The 18,938-nt window shown below is 38.5% G+C and overlaps 19 protein-coding genes across 19 annotated transcripts; 10 read left to right on the forward strand and 9 right to left on the reverse strand. All coding sequences in view use genetic code 6, as the record gives it.

Annotated features, from left to right (window-relative positions):
- Nucleotides 1-149: 149 nt before the first annotated feature.
- SS50377_28185 (uncharacterized protein) lies at nt 150-2,564 on the forward strand (the record flags this gene model as incomplete). Its single annotated transcript, XM_067911961.1, has 1 exon — nt 150-2,564. The coding sequence occupies one exon, from the start codon at nt 150-152 to the stop codon at nt 2,562-2,564; it is 2,415 nt and encodes an 804-aa protein (XP_067760983.1).
- A 181-nt stretch (nt 2,565-2,745) lies between these two features.
- Nucleotides 2,746-3,408, reverse strand: SS50377_28186 (uncharacterized protein; the record flags this gene model as incomplete). Its single annotated transcript, XM_067911962.1, has 1 exon — nt 2,746-3,408. The coding sequence occupies one exon, from the start codon at nt 3,406-3,408 to the stop codon at nt 2,746-2,748; it is 663 nt and encodes a 220-aa protein (XP_067760984.1).
- Nucleotides 3,409-3,575: 167 nt separating this feature from the next.
- SS50377_28187 (uncharacterized protein) lies at nt 3,576-4,256 on the forward strand (the record flags this gene model as incomplete). The annotated part of the gene is made up of 1 exon (XM_067911963.1): nt 3,576-4,256. One exon carries the CDS (start codon nt 3,576-3,578, stop codon nt 4,254-4,256), a length of 681 nt encoding a protein of 226 aa, XP_067760985.1.
- Nucleotides 4,257-4,523: 267 nt separating this feature from the next.
- SS50377_28188 (uncharacterized protein) lies at nt 4,524-4,979 on the reverse strand (the record flags this gene model as incomplete). The annotated part of the gene is made up of 1 exon (XM_067911964.1): nt 4,524-4,979. One exon carries the CDS (start codon nt 4,977-4,979, stop codon nt 4,524-4,526), a length of 456 nt encoding a protein of 151 aa, XP_067760986.1.
- Nucleotides 4,980-5,029: 50 nt separating this feature from the next.
- On the reverse strand, nt 5,030-6,499 carry SS50377_28189 (Aminoacyl-histidine dipeptidase; the record flags this gene model as incomplete). The annotated part of the gene is made up of 1 exon (XM_067911965.1): nt 5,030-6,499. One exon carries the CDS (start codon nt 6,497-6,499, stop codon nt 5,030-5,032), a length of 1,470 nt encoding a protein of 489 aa, XP_067760987.1.
- A 195-nt stretch (nt 6,500-6,694) lies between these two features.
- On the forward strand, nt 6,695-7,609 carry SS50377_28190 (uncharacterized protein; the record flags this gene model as incomplete). The annotated part of the gene is made up of 1 exon (XM_067911966.1): nt 6,695-7,609. One exon carries the CDS (start codon nt 6,695-6,697, stop codon nt 7,607-7,609), a length of 915 nt encoding a protein of 304 aa, XP_067760988.1.
- Nucleotides 7,610-7,625: 16 nt separating this feature from the next.
- On the reverse strand, nt 7,626-8,159 carry SS50377_28191 (uncharacterized protein; the record flags this gene model as incomplete). Its single annotated transcript, XM_067911967.1, has 1 exon — nt 7,626-8,159. One exon carries the CDS (start codon nt 8,157-8,159, stop codon nt 7,626-7,628), a length of 534 nt encoding a protein of 177 aa, XP_067760989.1.
- An 80-nt stretch (nt 8,160-8,239) lies between these two features.
- On the reverse strand, nt 8,240-8,494 carry SS50377_28192 (uncharacterized protein; the record flags this gene model as incomplete). The annotated part of the gene is made up of 1 exon (XM_067911968.1): nt 8,240-8,494. The coding sequence occupies one exon, from the start codon at nt 8,492-8,494 to the stop codon at nt 8,240-8,242; it is 255 nt and encodes an 84-aa protein (XP_067760990.1).
- A 93-nt stretch (nt 8,495-8,587) lies between these two features.
- On the forward strand, nt 8,588-9,493 carry SS50377_28193 (uncharacterized protein; the record flags this gene model as incomplete). Its single annotated transcript, XM_067911969.1, has 1 exon — nt 8,588-9,493. The coding sequence occupies one exon, from the start codon at nt 8,588-8,590 to the stop codon at nt 9,491-9,493; it is 906 nt and encodes a 301-aa protein (XP_067760991.1).
- Nucleotides 9,494-9,994: 501 nt separating this feature from the next.
- On the reverse strand, nt 9,995-10,207 carry SS50377_28194 (uncharacterized protein; the record flags this gene model as incomplete). The annotated part of the gene is made up of 1 exon (XM_067911970.1): nt 9,995-10,207. One exon carries the CDS (start codon nt 10,205-10,207, stop codon nt 9,995-9,997), a length of 213 nt encoding a protein of 70 aa, XP_067760992.1.
- A 272-nt stretch (nt 10,208-10,479) lies between these two features.
- On the forward strand, nt 10,480-11,415 carry SS50377_28195 (uncharacterized protein; the record flags this gene model as incomplete). Its single annotated transcript, XM_067911971.1, has 1 exon — nt 10,480-11,415. One exon carries the CDS (start codon nt 10,480-10,482, stop codon nt 11,413-11,415), a length of 936 nt encoding a protein of 311 aa, XP_067760993.1.
- Nucleotides 11,416-11,417: 2 nt separating this feature from the next.
- SS50377_28196 (uncharacterized protein) lies at nt 11,418-13,046 on the reverse strand (the record flags this gene model as incomplete). Its single annotated transcript, XM_067911972.1, has 1 exon — nt 11,418-13,046. The coding sequence occupies one exon, from the start codon at nt 13,044-13,046 to the stop codon at nt 11,418-11,420; it is 1,629 nt and encodes a 542-aa protein (XP_067760994.1).
- A 29-nt stretch (nt 13,047-13,075) lies between these two features.
- On the forward strand, nt 13,076-13,450 carry SS50377_28197 (uncharacterized protein; the record flags this gene model as incomplete). Its single annotated transcript, XM_067911973.1, has 1 exon — nt 13,076-13,450. The coding sequence occupies one exon, from the start codon at nt 13,076-13,078 to the stop codon at nt 13,448-13,450; it is 375 nt and encodes a 124-aa protein (XP_067760995.1).
- A 9-nt stretch (nt 13,451-13,459) lies between these two features.
- SS50377_28198 (uncharacterized protein) lies at nt 13,460-13,687 on the forward strand (the record flags this gene model as incomplete). The annotated part of the gene is made up of 1 exon (XM_067911974.1): nt 13,460-13,687. One exon carries the CDS (start codon nt 13,460-13,462, stop codon nt 13,685-13,687), a length of 228 nt encoding a protein of 75 aa, XP_067760996.1.
- A 9-nt stretch (nt 13,688-13,696) lies between these two features.
- SS50377_28199 (Aminopeptidase I) lies at nt 13,697-15,061 on the reverse strand (the record flags this gene model as incomplete). The annotated part of the gene is made up of 1 exon (XM_067911975.1): nt 13,697-15,061. The coding sequence occupies one exon, from the start codon at nt 15,059-15,061 to the stop codon at nt 13,697-13,699; it is 1,365 nt and encodes a 454-aa protein (XP_067760997.1).
- Nucleotides 15,062-15,624: 563 nt separating this feature from the next.
- SS50377_28200 (uncharacterized protein) lies at nt 15,625-15,912 on the forward strand (the record flags this gene model as incomplete). The annotated part of the gene is made up of 1 exon (XM_067911976.1): nt 15,625-15,912. The coding sequence occupies one exon, from the start codon at nt 15,625-15,627 to the stop codon at nt 15,910-15,912; it is 288 nt and encodes a 95-aa protein (XP_067760998.1).
- Nucleotides 15,913-15,962: 50 nt separating this feature from the next.
- On the forward strand, nt 15,963-17,585 carry SS50377_28201 (uncharacterized protein; the record flags this gene model as incomplete). Its single annotated transcript, XM_067911977.1, has 1 exon — nt 15,963-17,585. The coding sequence occupies one exon, from the start codon at nt 15,963-15,965 to the stop codon at nt 17,583-17,585; it is 1,623 nt and encodes a 540-aa protein (XP_067760999.1).
- A 300-nt stretch (nt 17,586-17,885) lies between these two features.
- SS50377_28202 (Phosphatidylinositol transfer protein) lies at nt 17,886-18,608 on the forward strand (the record flags this gene model as incomplete). Its single annotated transcript, XM_067911978.1, has 1 exon — nt 17,886-18,608. One exon carries the CDS (start codon nt 17,886-17,888, stop codon nt 18,606-18,608), a length of 723 nt encoding a protein of 240 aa, XP_067761000.1.
- Nucleotides 18,609-18,618: 10 nt separating this feature from the next.
- SS50377_28203 (uncharacterized protein) lies at nt 18,619-18,864 on the reverse strand (the record flags this gene model as incomplete). Its single annotated transcript, XM_067911979.1, has 1 exon — nt 18,619-18,864. The coding sequence occupies one exon, from the start codon at nt 18,862-18,864 to the stop codon at nt 18,619-18,621; it is 246 nt and encodes an 81-aa protein (XP_067761001.1).
- Nucleotides 18,865-18,938: the final 74 nt, after the last annotated feature.

An 18,938-nucleotide genomic window follows, 5' to 3' on the forward strand; every position in this document is an offset into this window, starting at 1 on the left:
TTATCCAATACTGTATGTTCGTTTTTTCTACAAATTAGGATACATTTTTGACAATTTATCTCATTTTATTTTTATTCCTTTTTAATTTTGTTTCATTATATAGTTTATTATTATATAAGATAATATAGTTTTAACTATTTCAAATTTTAATGGCGGAAAACCCAGAACTCCCAAATGCAGCCCCACCACTAGTTAACATAGATGCAGACGACTCAAACCCGTTCCTACTAGCTCCTGACCACTACCTGCTACTACCACTACAACAAAAGCTTAACCAGCAGCTAACAGACCAAAATAACAAAGCCCACGAGTCGCTGCGCCAGCTTTTGAAACTGGAGCAGCAGCTATAGTTGCGCTAGGAGGATGCCGGTGTCATGCTGCATACGTTCCAGTCGCAACTTGCTCAAGCGCAGTCTAAAATTGACGAATTAGAGCAGAATTACGCCCAGCTCTCTGCTGCGCGAATTTCAATCTAGCAGACGCAGTAAACGACCTCTGAAACGCTTAAACTGCACGAAAACAACTATTAGGCCCTAAAAGTTGCTGAGGAAGAGCTGAGACAGCAGAACCAGCGGATTTCGCAGGAGGCGATCGAGCAAATGCAGAACAACACTGAAATGAAGTCAGACGCCATTGTGCGAAAGCGGTCCGTTTACAGGGCCGAGGAGCAGATTAAAAACCTCGAAAAACAGAAATAGCAGCAGGAGGAGTTTATTCAACTGAATCAGGATTAACTTAAGACATTTTAGGATCAGGAGACGTATTTGACTCGTTAATTGGATATTTAGCAGCAGGAGACGATTCAGGCGAATTCGATCTTGAATGAGGCCCAAAAGCAGATGAATATGATCAAATCGGACATCGACTAGCTTCAAATCAACTGGCAGCTGACGTTAAATCAAATTGAGAAAAATTCGACAATTTTGAAAAACGACTTAGAAAAAGAGCTCGCGGAATACGATTCTACTAAGATTTCGATGCAGCACTCGATTGTTTCAGCGCGAAATGAAATTCAGAAATTAATAGAAAAAATCAGCAAAATCAGCGAAAGTATTCGAACGAAACAACAAATTCAAATCGGATTATCTGAAAAATGTGAAAATTTGCAGAGTGTTGAAATAAATTAATTATTACAATAATTATAGGCATTAAAAGCTGCAAATGATGCTGCAAATGCAAGGCTAGCAAATGTGTATAAAGAGATTTAATAAGTAAATAAGGAAACCGATTAAATTAGTAAGGAAAATGACAATCAAAACAAAATATTGAATAGCAACGAAGATGCGATTTTAATTAATAATGCACAATAGGCAGCTGATTCTAGACAACTTGCTGGCTTAATGCAAGAATTAAGAAGTTTGAAATAAGCTATTAAAGAGTGTTAGAGAGATATTGCTAAAACAGAAAATGAGGTCAGTAAGCGTAATTTGGATATTGTTGTAAGTGAGTAATGTGTAGACTCGCTAGAAAATGCACTAGAAGCATTAAAAGCAGAGTTGATTGATAAAGACAAATTAATTTCAAGCTATGAGACGTAAATTAAAAAGAATGCTAATGCTATTGAGTAGCGGAGTTCTGCAATCACTAGGTTAAACAAAAAATTAGAAGAATATAGCAGAGCACATCCTGAAAGTGATAATGGCCCTCTTTAGGCTATGTTGAATAATATTGGAAAAGAACTTAATACTGCAGGAAAATTAATGAAAGATACATAATCAACGTGGTTGAGAGCATAAACTGATCTTGTGACTCTTTCTAGTAACTATAGAAAAGAACTAGAAGAAATAGAGGAAAAAGAAGCCCAAAGAGATCTTTTAGATAGAAAACTAAAAGATTTAGAGTATGAAAAACAATCAAATGTTTTAAAAATCAATGCTATTAATAGGGATATTGAATTTTTGCATAAAGATATCTCAAATATGAATTCAAAAATAGCTGAATATGGCAAGAAAATGGTAAAACAAAATGAGAATAACTATGATTCAGAAACTACTTGTATAGAGAAAATTGATCATATCGCTGACGAAGTCATAACTTTTTAAAAGAATTTAGATCTAGCTAAAGAGGAAAAAGCGGATTGCTCAGCCTAATTAATTGAAGTAGAAGAGTAAATTATGCTTTGGTAAAGAAAAATCAATATTTAATATTAGCTTATGAAAAGTGTAATGGACAATTGTAACAGTAATTCTGGAGGCGAGATTTCTGTCCTGGAAGGAGAGATTCATAGTTTATAAAATGATATATAATTATTAACGAAAGAATAGAAGAACTTGGTGAATTAATTACAACGTGGAATTGATATTAGAGAAACTATTACAATCTCGAGTTAGACTAAAATGAAACTTGATACACTCAATAAGAGTGGAGCTAATAGCAAATCTGGTGCAAGCGTGGCGAGGGAAATCGAAACAATAAATTATAAATTAAATGAAAAGAGGGCTGAATTGGATAGAGTTAGAGGAGAACTTTAAGAAGCGGTGAGAAGAAAATAAGGTCTATAAGCTAGTAATGTTGAGTTTAATGGAATGATCGAGTAGATGAGAGGATAAGGTGAAGCAATGTGATGGCTTTAAAGTTTATATTTATAATAGCATTAACTAGGTAGATAATAATAAGTTCAACATATTTTAACAATATGAGATTGAGTCGTAAATTTAATAGATTATACTTTATCTCAAGAAGTTTGAAATTCAGATGTAAAAAGTATATTTTAAATCTAAGAATAATTAAATTATATAGGAATACTCACTTCATGATCACATGCTAATTATAGAAAGCATTTGTTTTTATTATATGTTTTCGTTTATCCTTTAGCTTATCATTGAAAAAGTCAATGGAGGTTTGATAGGTGATAAAATCTGTATTTACCAAAATACTTTTCCCCTTGGATAATTAGTTTTTGTAGTAGAATTAATTCAAATTTGATTCATCGATTTTATGATTTTTGCGTTTAAATTCAATAAAAAATTCTTATAAACTTTATATAAACTACTAAGTTATTCTTGCCTTTTAAACCATTACCATCAGATCAGAAAATTACTCGTTTTTGTTTTCAGGTTCAATTGGTAGAAGAAGATTTAGAATAGCAGCGACAAGCTCTAGAGCAGCTCGTTATTTTTCAATTTATGCCTCTATAAATATTTTATTTGCTTCTAATTCTAAATATTTGGTTTACTTTCTAGTTAACTATGGGTTACTTTCAATAACCTGAAATGTCTATTTAAGATTAGAAATTTATTTTAACGGACTTTGAACCTTCATATTTAGATTTTCAATTTATTTACTAAGAGAAGAACTTCTCATAAATTTATTTTTATTTTTAATCTAGTAAGAGTTGTTGATTACTCTTAAAATAGGAGAAAATGTTCTGTTATTGTTTAAACGCAGGGATTCTTTAAGCTCGGTCATTTAATTTAATACATCATATTATGTTATATTTATTATATTATTGTTTATTCAAAATTTAATTTATTAATTATTAATGTTTATAAATCTTTATTAATTTGTCTTCTTAGATTATAAACTGTCAATAACATTATTTATTATAAAGTATAATCAAATATCTTGAGTTAAAAATGAAGAACTCTTTTACTGATACAGGAACTATTTTTAATAAAAAACAATCAATCTCACCTGGTCCAGCTGCATATAATATATCTTTAGCTGCATCATTCTTGAAAAAGGCGCATCCATCTTTTTCAATTTATAAAAAACCTCATGAAAAGCGTATTGATAAAGCACCATCCCCAGCTTCATATTCCATACCTTCTTCATATAATCAAAGTCATGGATTATCTATTTAAAACCGTGGAAATTCTTATTTAGATACCATTCAATAGTAATCTAATCCAGAAATGTCTCCAGGAACATATACTCCAAAATCTTCGACCTTAGTATCTTATGATACTAAGATTAAAAATCGTTATAAAGAACTGATATAATAGAGCCCTGGCCCCAATGCATATAATTTAAGCTCGGCGCCTGCAATTTAAGAGATTAAAATGAAATTTTCATCAAAAGACGTTTTTGCACCTTCAAAAGCTTAAATGGAAGCCCCCGCACCCAATAAGTATTATGTTAATACTAAATTTACTGCTAAATAAACTGGCGACATAACATTTTCCAAAGGCTCAGATACAGAAAAAATAGACTAGAAGCCATCTCCTAGCCAATATCACCCTAACTTCAATTATAGTAAGAAAGATGCACCTAGCTTTACGTTCGGAAGTCGCAGAAGCTGTGGAGAGACTTTGTGATAAAATTTGTTGATATATATTTATTTTAAACTTACAACTAAAATGAGAATAAGTATCATGTTACCGGTAATTAGAATTGAATATTAAGAAGAAAAAATATGGTTATTATGTTTTTAAGTATTTATTTTAAATTTTATTAAATCAAAATATAGGTCATATAAATTTTACCATTTAGACTGGTTTGAAATAAATTTAGAATATACAGAGAAATTAAAAGTTAAGTATTTGCTTCACTGTATCATTAAATATATCCATATATTACGACATTCATTCGACATAATTAATGTGTAACTCTTACCTAAGTTATTGAATTTTCTTTTCTAATAGTTATTGTTTTGATAAGCATTTAGTTTAATACTAAATTTGAGAAGATTTATTACTTACAATATACTATTTACATTACACAGATGAACTGCTTAGTTAAGAAGCTTATAGTTATTGATATTAAATTTATTTTTGATTAGATATCTATTCTACATTTAAATTTAAATTATTAACCTTATTTAAAAATTAACTGTAACTAATTGGTTCTTTTCTTTGTGTCTATTTTCTAGTTTGCTTGAACGGTTCTATAAACGAACTTCTTTTAATCTTTTTACTCAGACAATAATATTCTGGTTCATCATGTATTATTTACCTTCGTGTTACTATTGCTTATTGTTAAAGACTATCTAAATCTACAGCATTAAAAATATTAGGTGGTTTATAGCGCAATTATCTCATTTAAAAAATTATACATATACAATATATAATAAATATAGTTACCCATGAGCTCACTAAGTGAATTTTTCAAGTAAATCTTTTACGATATCGAATATGGGACCGACAGTGCTAATTTCGCAGTGTTCAGTAGGGCTATGAGGAGATATGATAGTAGGGCCGATAGAAATAGCATCCATACCTGGGTGAAGAGCACATATCATTCCTGCTTCTAAACCAGCATGAATAGCAGAAATTTTCACATCTTTAGCATGCTTAGCATAGACTTCTTAACAAATCTTAAGAAGGGGAGAATCTGGGTTAGCAGGCCATCCAGGATAAGCACTTTCCATTCCAGTTATGTTCCATTTTACAAGTTAACATATACTTTTCAAACTCATATAAATGTGGTCTAATTCTTCAGAATAACAGCTCCTTCCACTACCCAAAAAGTCAACAGTACCATCTTCACAAGTTTTAACGATGGTAGTAGCAAAACTAGATTCTACAAAGTCTTTAACAGCTTAGGATATTCTTTAAGGACCATGAGGAAGAGTTAATATTATATTTAATATTTCTTATGTGTCTTCACTATTGAAACATTATTTTTCTTCAACAAATTTAGATGAAATAGTAGCCTTCTTTTCTTCTACATACTACTTAGTAATTTTATCAAAAATAGATTATAATGGGCAAGATTCTTTACAGTCACAGTTGGATATTGCAATTCTAGCTTTACAAAAAGCAGGAATAGCATTATGAGTAGTACCTCCATTAATAGAGATAATTCTAGCGTCATAGCTAGCTGGAAGCAACTTAATGAGTTTTGCCATTTGCTTAATTGCATTAGCTCTAAATAAGTGGATTTCGCATCCAGAGTGTCCACCAGAATATCCATCGATAGAGATTTCAATAACCTTTCTATCAGCTACTTCAATCTTCTTGAATGTCTTACTGATATTAACACGGAATCCACCGGCACATGAGATACATATATCACCGAATTCTTCAGTATCCATATTAAGGAGATACTTTGATTTCAAGCAAGGTGCAAGTTTAGATGCTCCAATAAGGCCAATCTCTTCATCAGAAGTGCATAGAATTTCAATAGGACCGTGCTAATAAGTTGAATCAATGGCAAGAGCTAGAGCTGTAACTAACCCCATACCATTATCAGCGCCAAGAGTTGTATTTGTAGCATAAAGATATTCGCCTTCCTAACGTAGGACAAGAGGATCCTTAGAGAAATCGTGAACTTATTCAGGCTTCTTAACATCAACTTTATCAGTGTGATTTTATAAACAGATCCCTGGAACATTTTCATATCCTTTGGTGGCAGGAACTTTTATCAATACGTTAGAGGTCTCATCAACTGTATATTCGAGACAGTTTGTCTTAGCGAAATTAACCAACCAATTAGTGACTGGTTTTCTATTTCCAGAACCGTGAGGTACTTCGCAAAGTTCGAAGAATAATTCAAATATTTTTCTGTACTTGGCAGGCATCTTCTCAAGAAGGGCAGCATTGTTTGTGGTTAGGGCCATTTAATAGAAAGACTTAAATTGATTTAATGCAATTAGGATTAAACAGTATAATAATTAATTCTAATTAATTCACAAAAATGTATAGGTTTTCATAAATCACAATTATATTTAACTTTTATTATATTCTAATAATATAGATTTGAGTGTTTTGAATAAAATATAATTATTACAATTATTATATATTTATAATATAGTATGAAATCATTCTAAAAATCTATGTATGCTCCGCTTGTCAGATTTCTTGAATCATACGGGTATGACTAGCGTACTTAACTTTCCCCACTCTTACTATTTAAAATACTTCAAACAACGATCCCTGATGACCTTCCATCCCCGATCCTTATACCCTCACTGACATAAAATCACCAAAATTAAGTTATTCTTCAAAACTTCTTAAATTCACAAAGTAATGATATTGGAACACTAGCTCTTTCCACATTCCTTTATTTATAATAACGCTCCATACCCCATTCTTTAATTTTAAGAATTATGAAAACTTTTGGTTTAGATATAAGTAATTTCAATCGTTATATACGTAATGGAGCGTTTTTAAACCTGATTATTGCAACACATCCTTGTACTTTTAAACTTAATTTTGATATTTTGCTGAAAACCGAGTTAGAGGCCAAAAATCGGCAAAACTTAAAAGTTTCATTACCACTTTTGCAGAGTAAATTCGATAATTTTTTAGTGAAAATTGACGATTTTAAAAGTGATATTGCTAGTAAATTTGTGATTTACTAAGTGTATTTAATGTAGGATAGTCTGGGAAAATTTAAGGATTTTTATGGAGTAGAAATTCGATTTGCTAATCAATTCATATTGGGAGAAACTATTTAAAGCGATATACTAATAAGAAAATTTGTCATTGCATACGGTCTTTGCACAGAGTTTGCTAATCTAACGTTTGATAATGATAGCTTAAAAATTTAAACTGAAAATAATATTTTTATTGTATAATAATCTGAGATAGTGGAAATTTAAGCTGTAGAATTAATATTAATTTTAAAGTGTAATCATGAGAAATTTTAAGAACTACGAATTGGTGTAAAGAATGACTTAGATATGTAAGACTTAAGCTAGTAAATGGTAAAGCTAGCTAATAACTGAGTAACTTCGATTTCAATCACTCTGGCCCCATACCACTAAAGCTATTCACAGGCTTACTGGCTGTATTTTTAGTTTTTCCACCGATTGAAATTTTGATTTTCTAATCTGCCTTCAAACTGAAATCCTATACGGGCATCGCCTGAATCGGCTACGGGTTCTTGCTGCGTTCCAGCCACTTTCCAAAATCTGCTAATTGAACTTTGAAATCAAATGCAGTTTCCCTGTCTGCAAAACCAATTCCAACAAACGCTTGGCGCGTTCCAGTTGGGTCCATAACTACTAGAACGAAGTAGCGCGAGGAGTCTGAGGCCTAGTTCAGCACAGGAATAGAGCCACGATACTAAACTGGAAAACGTGTTTACTCAGTGTTGTCAGGGTTCAAAAGAATAACAAAACACTGGGTGTCCGTAGTTACAATTTTCATCTGACCGCGGAAAATAAGCCAATCTTGGGGCCAGGATTCGCAGGTAAAATTGTCTATATTGAGAGTAGGAGCAATACGGTAGGCGAAAGAGTCCTTTAAAATGGCTACTGTTTGTTCAAATGCCATCGTGATTTATTGAAAGGGACTAAACGATAAATAGTATATAATAATAAATAACAAGAGATGACTGATAAAAATTGGAAAGCTCACAAAAGCGCAATATCTTATTAAGTTGACCATAATTCAACTGTTTCGTAAGCATCATTGTATGGTAGGACAAATTTAGAAAGATATGAAACGTCAATACCATTAATTGTCGTTGGAAGTTTGTCACGATCTTGAAATTTCTAAAGTTTTTGCTACGGGACATTGTCAATATCAGCTACTTTTACAGTTATATCATCAACCTCAGTCTGTGGCATCGCAGCGGCATTCAAAAACTAGATTTATTCCTCAGCCATTTTGAATTTTATATATATTATTAATATATATAATAATAAAGTATATAAAATTATATATATTTATTACTACTTAATAATACTTAGTTTTTTTAAATGCTTGCGGTTGTATTACAGGGTGCAAACATATTTGTTACATCACTACCACATACTGTTGATTTTCCAAGTTATGGGATTAAAATTTATTATGGTTTATCATGCGAATTAGCTTCAAACAATAACATTTTTGCTAATATTACACTTGACGTTGATGAGACGGCATCGCTTTAGATTTTTTATGGTTGCACCGATGTTTCTAGGTTAATTATAACAGCTTATTTAAATAATCCTTCTTATAATTAATCATTTTCGTCCGTATTTGGTGTCGTTGATTAGCCGTTATAGATATCTCATTCCACCTTTGTAGTTACGAGCTTTGCAAAATATGCAAGTGGAGTTGTATCCTATGCTATTGCCCCATGTAATATCAGCTTGTCTTTTATTTATTTCACAACCTAAGATTCTATGTCTGCTTCCTCAGTTATAAACTGGATTCATGGGGCTAAGGCAATTGCTAACTTAACAGATTTAGTTGTAGATGCAAAAATTATTGCAAGTTTATTTGGTGCTGGATTAGTTGTATGTATCGAAGAATAGGCTGCTGTAAATATGACAACGGTGACACTGAGTGCAGATATTTATACCAGAGGTGTTTCTGCTGGAGCTGTAGGAACTATTCGAACAGAGGGTAAAAGTATCATTAAAAATGTTATAGTTACTGGGAAAATCTCGGCATTAAGAGATGAATTTGTTTCTGGCCTTATTGGATAGGCGAAAGTGGGAACTGTTTCTCAGACAATTTATTGTGTTGTTTATGCTGAGGTTAAAGGATGGTGTAAAGGTGGTATTAGTGGTTAAAATTACCAGAATAATGCAGAACTAGGGAGATTAGTTATTAACCTAGATAACGGGACTAAATGCTTGTGCCCTAAAGGCTTTTGCAAGAGACTAGTTGATAATTGATATATTTTCCGCACTACCTTCCAAAATGGACAGTTTTGACGTGAATAATTAATTTATCAATTATTAAATAATATAACTAACTATGATTGTATGTAAAACTAATATTTTACAATTTAACTGTATATAAATTTGCTTATTTATAATAGATAGTCTTAATATAGATTCGCTTTTAAAAAAATGAAATCATTGAAGTTGTTACCAAAATGCATTAAAACAGATCAATAATCAATGAACATCAAACCACGAAACTTTCATTAGAATTATATAGAAGACCTATTTGATGGAAACAGTGGACTTGGTATGATTGCAGATTCAACTAATTCTTTAAAAAACATTAGTTAATGAACTGATTTATTTTCTGCTAAAATCTGGAATCATCTATTTATTAGATATGTTTTAATTTTATCCAATAATTTAGCTTTTCGAATCTGAATTTTCTATTCAGATTACAAACTTCTATTATTAATTATATAAAAATATGATAAATAAATACACCAAAACTCAAATCTAGAGCTCTAATTCGTCTGAATATTATTAGCTGATATTAAGCGCAGAACCTTCATATGTTTGAATAGAACTCAGATATTTCCTATCTACAGTTTGACTTGAGATTCGCTATTCACACGAATTAAAGATGCCAGGGTGAGGCTGTTTATCAAGTTCAGTCGTTTGTAGTTGTTAATCTGTGATTCCCATTTTTAAATAATTAATCATTTATATTATAATTTATTATTAACTTCTTTACTTTATGTTTTCAATCAATTTTTAGATACAAAAGTAAAGGTTAGTAATTTGGAATATTTAGTTTTTAATGAAAAAACTAAAATTAAGAATGTTTGTATAAACTAAAGAAATAATAATTAATACTATATTTTTTAAAATAACCAAATTACACTTCAATTGTATTAATTATAGTATATCTTTTCTTCAAATCATTTGTTTTACTTTACAAAATTCATTATTTACAAACACGTATCTTCAACTGGATGACCAGGGCCCAGCCTGCAGTACCGCCTACGTCGAGGAACATTATAGAGTTGCCGTATACGAACGAAATCAAGCAGCTCACCGCAAACTACGCCTCCCAGGAATACAACGCCTTCATCAACTCCTGCAACATTCCGGACTGCAAGAGCCTGCTGAAATCGCGCAAGAGCGTGGTGTTCCCGTGCAGGAACGACTTCTACGCAATGCAGATCACATTCATTCGACCAGTCCACATCCAGTACCTCAACTTCTTCTCCAGTCAGCCTTTCGCATCCAACCTGCGGCAGGTGCGCATGTCCGCAGAAGGCGTCGAGGTCGGCAACATTGCGCTCAACTCCCGCGGGGGAATGTTCAAGGTGGACCACCCGGACGCTGTCAAGTCCATCCGCTTTGAGTTCAGCGTGTTCGAGAACAAGTTCCATATGTGCCAGATCGGCAACATCGGGGTGTACGGAAACAACATCCTCAAGATGCTGGAGCAGAACTTCGACGAGACGCTCTTCATGCGGCAATTCCAGCACGCCCCGGCGAGTGGTGCGGACCATGGCGATTTCGGGCTCGAGTTCCAGCAGGAGAAGGCGCTTAGCAGGAACCTGTTCGTCCGGATTAACCAGGACCTGCTGGACCTCACCAAGGAGGCCAATGAGCTCAAGATTCAGCTCGGGCAGGCGATGTTCCTCATCTCGGTGCTCGGGATCGCGATCGTGGTCCTCGCTGCGGGGGTAGTGCTTCGGGCGTTCTTCTGCCACCGGACCGTCGGCCTGGACGACGTGCAGATGCGGGCCCGCAGCGGGACGCTGGACGGCCTCCGAGGCGAGATGCTGCAGTGCCTCCAGAACACGTCCTTCACCGACGACCCTGCCGAGGCGTGCAAGCGGATCGCCTCCTGCATGGACCTGCAGCGAATGGGGAAGCCCGTGACGCCCACTCAGTGATTTCATTCCTCTTGTGCCGCCCAGTACCGGTACGCCAGCACCTCCGCCACCTGGTGCCGGGAGAGGCCGCTCACCGGGAGGAATGCGGGCACGAAGAGCATCAGCTCGGTGGAAAAGTAGCGATATAGCACGTTCTGGCGCAGCGCCGCGGTCAGGCCCCCGAAGTATCGCTCCAGCGCAGCGGCAGAGAGGGCCAGCGCCCGGAAACCCAGACCTCCCACTAGCTCGTCCGCAGCGAGCAGTGCCATGTAGATGTCATCGAAGTCGCATGGCGTGGGGTGATGCATGGCGTCCAGGAGCGACGCGAGGGCCGCCAGTCGCCCCCGGTCCGGCAGCAGGCCCGAGGCGAACTCGAACGCGTCCCTCTCTGCGGTGGTCAGCTGGTGCAGCACGCCCCGCTGCTCCACGGTCTACTGCACGAGCGCCTGGTCCGCATAGGGGTACAGCGTGCAGAGCGCAAGAAGGTCCGATCCCTCGGCCCCCAAGTGGCGCGCGATCTCTCCCACCCTGGGGCCGTCCAGCGCCACCAGCACCTCGCAGTCCAGGCACACTACCGCAGCAGCCGTGCTCACGTCGGCCTGCGCTGCGAGCAGGCACCGCGCGGGCCGGTTCAGCAAGGGGCACACCAGCGCGGCGAACTCAGGCGAGGCGAGGCCGGGGTCCAGCACCTCCCCGAACTCGACCAGGCAGAACATCTCCGCTAGGCGCATCCCGGGGACCTCCGCAAAGAGCACCCGCAGCTCCCTCGCCACCGCCACGGCAGACGTCGCCCGCCCCTCGGCCAACTCGCGGTAGTACACCAGCATGAGGCCCGTGGCATGCAGCCAGCCGCTCTCGCTCTGTCCCAGGAACTGCATGCGCTCTGGTACCGTGGGGAGGCGTTCCAGCTCGGCGTAGAAGGCCGCGTTGTCGTCGCCGTCGCGGGCCAGGACGGCGCTGAAGGAGCCAGCGCGCAGGGCGGTGAAGCAGAGGAACTCCAGCACGAGCCCGTTCTCAGGCAGCGCCTCGCCCAGCTGCAGGATGTGCCGTACTGAGAGGTGCCGCTGGCCGATGCAGGCACAGAGTGCGCCCGTGGGGATCGCCGGGACGGCCGCGCACAGCTGGTCCGTGGTGAGGTGCTCCGGGGCCAGTTACCCAGCACCGACGAGCTCCAATAGCATCGTGTCGTCTACTGCGGCGAGAGCGACCTTGTGCTGGAGGGATAGCCGCGCACCGTCCACCTTCCCGGCCAGTGCCGCCAGCTCGCGGGCCCGGAAGTAGCCCGCGTTCGCGAGCGCCATGCCCAGCACCTCTGCGCCCACCTCAGAGCCGGTGAAGTGGGCGCTCTTGAACACGAGCACGAGCTGGAAGACCTGCCGCTGCCGGGCCAGCGCCAGCACCGCCGGAAAGCTGCGCAGCATCTGCAGCTGGGCGGCCAAAGGGTCCGCCTCCTGCACCAGGGCGCGCGCCTCGCGTTCGTCCGGGGCCAGGCGCAGCGCGAACACCCGGGCCAGCAGGTCCTCCAGGGCGGCCGACGACCGCGGGGGCGCGTGAAAGTCAGCGAAGGGCGAGAAGAGGGGCGCCAGGGCCTCCGGGGCGAGGGCGAAGTCGCGGTGCCGGAGGGCGCGCAGCAGGTGCAGGCCGGTCGACATTATGACCCGTCGCAGAGAGCCCACTCCAAATGCTATTCACGCGCGAGAACCCGCGGCCGGTGCGCGCGCAGGCCTTCTTCAGCGACGACTTCGAGGCGGTGGTGGTGCCGCTGCTGGCTCCCCGCGCGCCCTGTCCGGCGGAACGGCCCCCGGACGTCCCGGAGGGAGGGACGACTCCCCAGCCGCCCCGCATGTTCCGCTTCGACGTTAGCAGGGCCCGCCTGGAGTTCCAGGCCCGGGCCGTGTTCTGCGAGGTGTCCACCATGCACCCGCGGTCCAGGATCGGGCCGCCGCGCGCCACCCCCCGGCCTGCCAGCAGCGCTGCGACGCCGACCAACTGGGTGGCGCTGGCCCCCAACGAGAGCGCAATCCGCCTGCAGCGAATGGTGGGGAGCGGGAAGTGACCACTCCAAATGGACGAGCGCGAGTTCGTGGCGGCCGGCTTCATCCAGGACCTCCTGCTCCGACAGACGCCCCGCACGGCCCAGTACGACGCTGAGGTGGCCGAGGGCGTGGCGGCCGTGGACGCGGAGCTGCGGGGGCTTGAGACGCAGCTAGCGGAGCTCACGGAGCGCGAGGGCCGGATATTGCAGGAGCAGCAGATTTACCTCGAGAAGATAGCCGCGCTGGAGCAGTAGTGATGTGTTCTCTCACTTGTGGTTGGCGAAGATCCTGCCGTACACCTCGTACGCGCTCCAGAGGTCCGCGACGCCGCACACCTCGAAGGGGCTGTGCATGTTCAGGAGGCCGGGGCCCATGTCCACCACGGGGGCGTTCATGCGTTCGCCGATGAACTTCGCGATGGTGCCGCCGCCGCCGATGTCGATTCTGCCGAGGTTGGCGAACTGGTAGAGGAAGTCGTCGCCGACGCAGGTGCGGATGGCGTGCAGCAGCTCCGTCGGGGCCTCGGACGACCCGTTCTTGCCCCCAGAGCCGGTGTAGCGACTGAGCCCGATGCCGCGGTTCATCACTGCGGCGTTGAGCTTGTCGTGCACCGCGGGGAAGTTCGGGTCGAAGAGGGCCGTGACGTCCGCCGAGACCAGCAGCGACCTGTAGAAGGCGCGGGCGTGCTGGCGCTCGGCGAGGCCCAGCGCGTACATGACGTCCTTGAGGGTGTACACGAGCGAGCCGGACTGGGCGCCCGTGCAGCCGCTGGAGCCGGTCTCCTCGTAGCCATAGATGCAGGCGACGGCCGTAGCCGCGGGGGTGTCCTGGAGGTCCACCAGGGCGTGCATCTCGGTGAACACGCAGATGCCGTCGTCCTGGCCGGGACCGCCGATCATGCTGCGGTCGAGGCCGACGAAGCGCGCGGGGAAGGCGGGGAAGAGCTGAAACTCGCAGAAGGGTACCTCGGCGGCGGTGACCCCGGTCTCGCGTTCGAGGAGCGCCAGGAAGGCGGGCGTCATCTCGACCGTGTCGTCCGCTGGGGCCGACATGGCGAGCGTGTTGAGCTCCTCGCCCTTCACGACGTCGCGCATCTTGCGCTCTGCCTGCTCCGACGAGAGGTGGATGAGCAGGTCGGGGATCGTGAACACCGGGTCGGAGGGCTTGTCGCCGACGGTGAAGGAGTGCAGCCCGTCGGGGCGCTGCACGAACCCCTTGAGCATCATGGGCGTGGTGGCCTGCTGGTACTTCTTGACGCCGCCGAAGTAGTGGCACTTGAGCGTGACCACGCCCTGGTCCTTCATCGCGTTCACGAAGTTGGGCTTGAGGTCCAAGTGCGGGTAGTCCCCGTGCGCCCCCACGAAGGTGAAGCCCGAGTCAGCGGTGGCGGTGCCGCACACGCCAGCGATCAGGCTCTTGTGGTGGTTCACGTAGAAGAACCTGTCGCCGGGGCGGAGGCCGGCCTCGTCGCCGAGCTCGCGATGCACGAATCCTTTGGAGAGCAGGAGGGCCTGGGCCCACTGGACGCGCTCCCTGTCAGCGTGGTACTTGCTGAGGAAGCCGAGGTACTCGTCGGCCAAAGAGCGCATCTTCAGCGTCTGCTCCGGCGTAAGCTTTCCGAATAGTGACATTGTTGAAACAATCAAATAAAATATTATTTATATTATTATATATCAGAATACCATAAATATTATGTGGATTTAGTAGACTCAAATGAATAATAAAATAAAAATAACACATTTTATTTTTACATTTTTTCAAATCTCTAAATTTTATTTATGTATATATACAGGTTTCAGCTTTTTGTGAATTGATTACTTAGAGTCGAATATATGAAATTTGTATCTAAGTATAAATATTATCTTCGATTTACTTTAGCTTATTATATGTTATTATATAATTACTAAAATTATAATGATTAATTGATTTAATATATTATAGCAGTAATAAACTTTTAATACAATTGATTGAAAGAAAAATATGCTGTTCAACAATTTTTCTTTAATACATAGAAAGTTTTAGTAAAATGAATATTAGATACTTATATTAGTTATGATAAGTTAATATTCAACTAACACATAAGATTACTGTCTATGTATTTAGCAATTTAATTTTAACTTTATAAATGTTCTAATACTCTTATTATATATTTATTATACAGTTATTATGTTTTAGATGATACTTTCCTTTTAATATGGCAAATAACGCTGGTGCTTAAAATTATTTAAAGTATCTTGCTAATCCTAGTAAACAAGATTTTAAAACATTCAACGAAGATTTATTACCATTACTCTGTCTATTTCTGTAAATAGTATTGTCTCTTGCAGGGTTGGTTTTTTCAGCCACTCCTCTTTTCTATATCGCTTTCATTGCTGCTTATTATCACATTGGATCATCAACAAATAAAATGTATTCATTATTTGCATTGATTCCGCTAACACTATACACACTTCATAAGTGGAAGATCACAAATTTCGATTGATTTATAATATTATATACTATATATACTATTATTTATAGTTTTCATTAAAAATGTCATTTATTTTACCTGGTGATGAATAGTCTATTTTCTCAAAAAATCAATTTGAGAACAATTAATATAGAATATTAAGACCTTTCTTACGATCTACATCAAATTCTGCATTTAAACCTCTTCCTGAAGAAACACTTCTTCGCACTATTTCTTACATCCTTATTGATCTTTTCCCTAATGTCTCTTTATAATAATTTTCACCAAAAGAGCTAACTATTTATACATATGATCGTGTTCGTTCTGTATCTGTAAACTTACGGAAAAGCTATCACATTGATAAACTGCTGGCACCTGTTTCAACACTAATTGCTTGTTATGAACGAAGCTTGCTAACAGATGCTTAACCTTAAGAAATTATAGATTTTTAGAATGCTAGTTCGAATTGGCTTTTTTTACGAAATGAGTTTTTTGGAAATCTAAATATTAGTAAAGTTATCATTTAAGAAGCATTAAATGATGTTGTAGCATTAAAAAAATTAGCTGTGAATTTTTTTAAATTTGGAGATATAATATAAGGAATGTTAGCCTGTGAAGCATTAGGGAGGGTACGTTTTGCACTTTAAACCAAGAATATCGCTAACGGAATAGATTATACGATAAATAATTAAATTATGGAAAAAGTTAAACTAAATAACGAGTTTAAATATGATATGATCGAATGGGCATGTCATGAGATGTATTTATGTGATTAAAGCTTCGATTTTTTATACAATCGTTAGTTTATTGCCAATTGTTTTAGAAAAACAATACAAGATAATTAATTTGCTAAATTTGTACCAATAAGGGCGACTTGGGCGATAAAACCTATAATTTTACTTTAAAATTAAATTAAACCGTTATAAATTACTACAGTAACTCGTAATTACGAAAATATTCAAAAACCAATTATTTAAAGCCGAATACAATTAGAATAATAACGTTCAGACACACCTTTTATTTAAATTGAACCTATAACGATAAATATCACTCATTAACCTACTTTTCCAACTGTATTAACCTCTAGAGTATGTTAGGATCAAGACCAGATGGAACCGCCACAAAAGTCTTAAGAAATATCTAAATTAGTATTGAATAGTTTTATTTAAAACCAGAAAGAAGATACGAGTGTATAAAATATTTTTTAATAAAAACTTAATTGCGCGTAATTGCCTCTAAATGATACTAAAGTAACTTAACCTATATTTATAATGCCCCAAAGTGCTGAAAAATTAGTCCCACATAAAGTTATTACTTCAATTCCTTAAGAATAAATACATGCGAATTTCCCTTCTGCACCAAAGTAAGGTGATAGTCCTATAAAATTTTGTGTACAGTCTACTTCAAAACCTACTGAATAGAAATGCTAAAATAATAAGAATCTAGATGTTCTAAATATACCAACTAAAATAGATCTTTAGAACATACGTGAGATGGTTAAGTTACTATAATAAAGACTTCTTTTGGAAAAAATTTATGATGCACAAATCCACGTGTTACATTAAGAAAAATTACGAAAAATTATGGAAGGAATAGAAAATGACAATGTGGAAATTTAATCTGCTATATTATCTTAATAGGCTGCATCTCAAGAACCTTATGGAAATGCACGATATATTATTTAAAAATTTTGGTATTTAGACTGATGCTTATCTTTATATTTTGAATTAGATTCTAGTTAGGATATGAGTTTATGATGATATTATTATTATTTTATTTATCATAATATAAATCTTTAAATTGATTGCAAAACAAGAAATAAGGTTTGTTAATTTGAAAATAATATATATTTAAAAAGGTATATTTTATGTAATTCAACATTAAATGTATATATTTAAGTTTATAATTGTCATATAACTTTTATCGAAAACCTCTAAAATATTTAAGAGCATTTATTGTCTCAATATTATTATATTATTAAAAATAAGCGCTATGAAATTTAATAAATGAAGTATTTTATTTATCAGTATGAGTTGCCTTTTCCAAGTAAAGAATATAACATTGCATAACATTATATAGTTGGATAATCTGAAAAATCTACTTCTAATTCAATTGAAATTCTATCTGATGAGCTTATTGAGATGCAGACTGAAAGTGGACCATAAGTGGACTTGAATTCACATAAAATTATTCATATTAATAGAATTGTACCAAAAACATTATCAAAATTGATTCCAAGCTATGCCGAATAACTTGATGAGAAGTCATAAACTAGAGGGTTTGAAGTTATTACAACTTAGATATGTAAGAATAAACCTGAGGCCTTTAAGCTTATAATTCATACAATGACTTTTGACGAAAAATAAGTAAAAATTCCAAGTTGTTTTACAGAGTTATAAGGAGAAAAGAAAATAGAAATTATCGATGTTTCGCTGAATAAAGAAATGGATCAGCTATAGGAGAAAGGTAAAATAAATCATAACAATTACTTCTTAGGCAAATAAAAATGCTATTGTATGAAATTAATCTGTATTGAAACATCAATATTTGGGAAAAGCGTTATAGAGTCTGGAATTGGAAGTAAGATGAAGAAGGTATTTATTAATAATTTTAAGAATTTGATTAGCTGCTATGATAGCTGGAAAGGATTTGATATTAAAGATATTAAAAATCTAAGATAAGGTAAGGGCGTAGAATAAGGAGAAGAATTTCAAGATGATGAAAAATGACAATAGCTTATCACTAAATTTTTTCTAAAATTTAATTAACAAAACTTTAATTGATCTCCTTTTATTAAATAGTTCGCGTAAGAGCAAAAATAGAATTAGATGAAAACGGATGCTATTAAGGTTATTCTGGGTAATATGAGTCTGTTTTATTAAGCCAAAATGGTATATGTGCATTATATGTAGTTCTATTATCACCTGTTAATAGCTTTTCTTTTGAATAGGGAAGTTATATTTCTTATTGATATTTTCTATTCATTTAAAATTTAATGACTATATTAATATATTAAGTACTCTAGTAGTTTATATTTTATAGAAATATTATAAATTAAT

This window comes from Spironucleus salmonicida, chromosome 8 (genome assembly GCF_000497125.1).
Source record: "Spironucleus salmonicida strain ATCC 50377 chromosome 8, whole genome shotgun sequence".
In the NCBI taxonomy this organism is placed as follows: Eukaryota; Fornicata; order Diplomonadida; family Hexamitidae; genus Spironucleus; species Spironucleus salmonicida.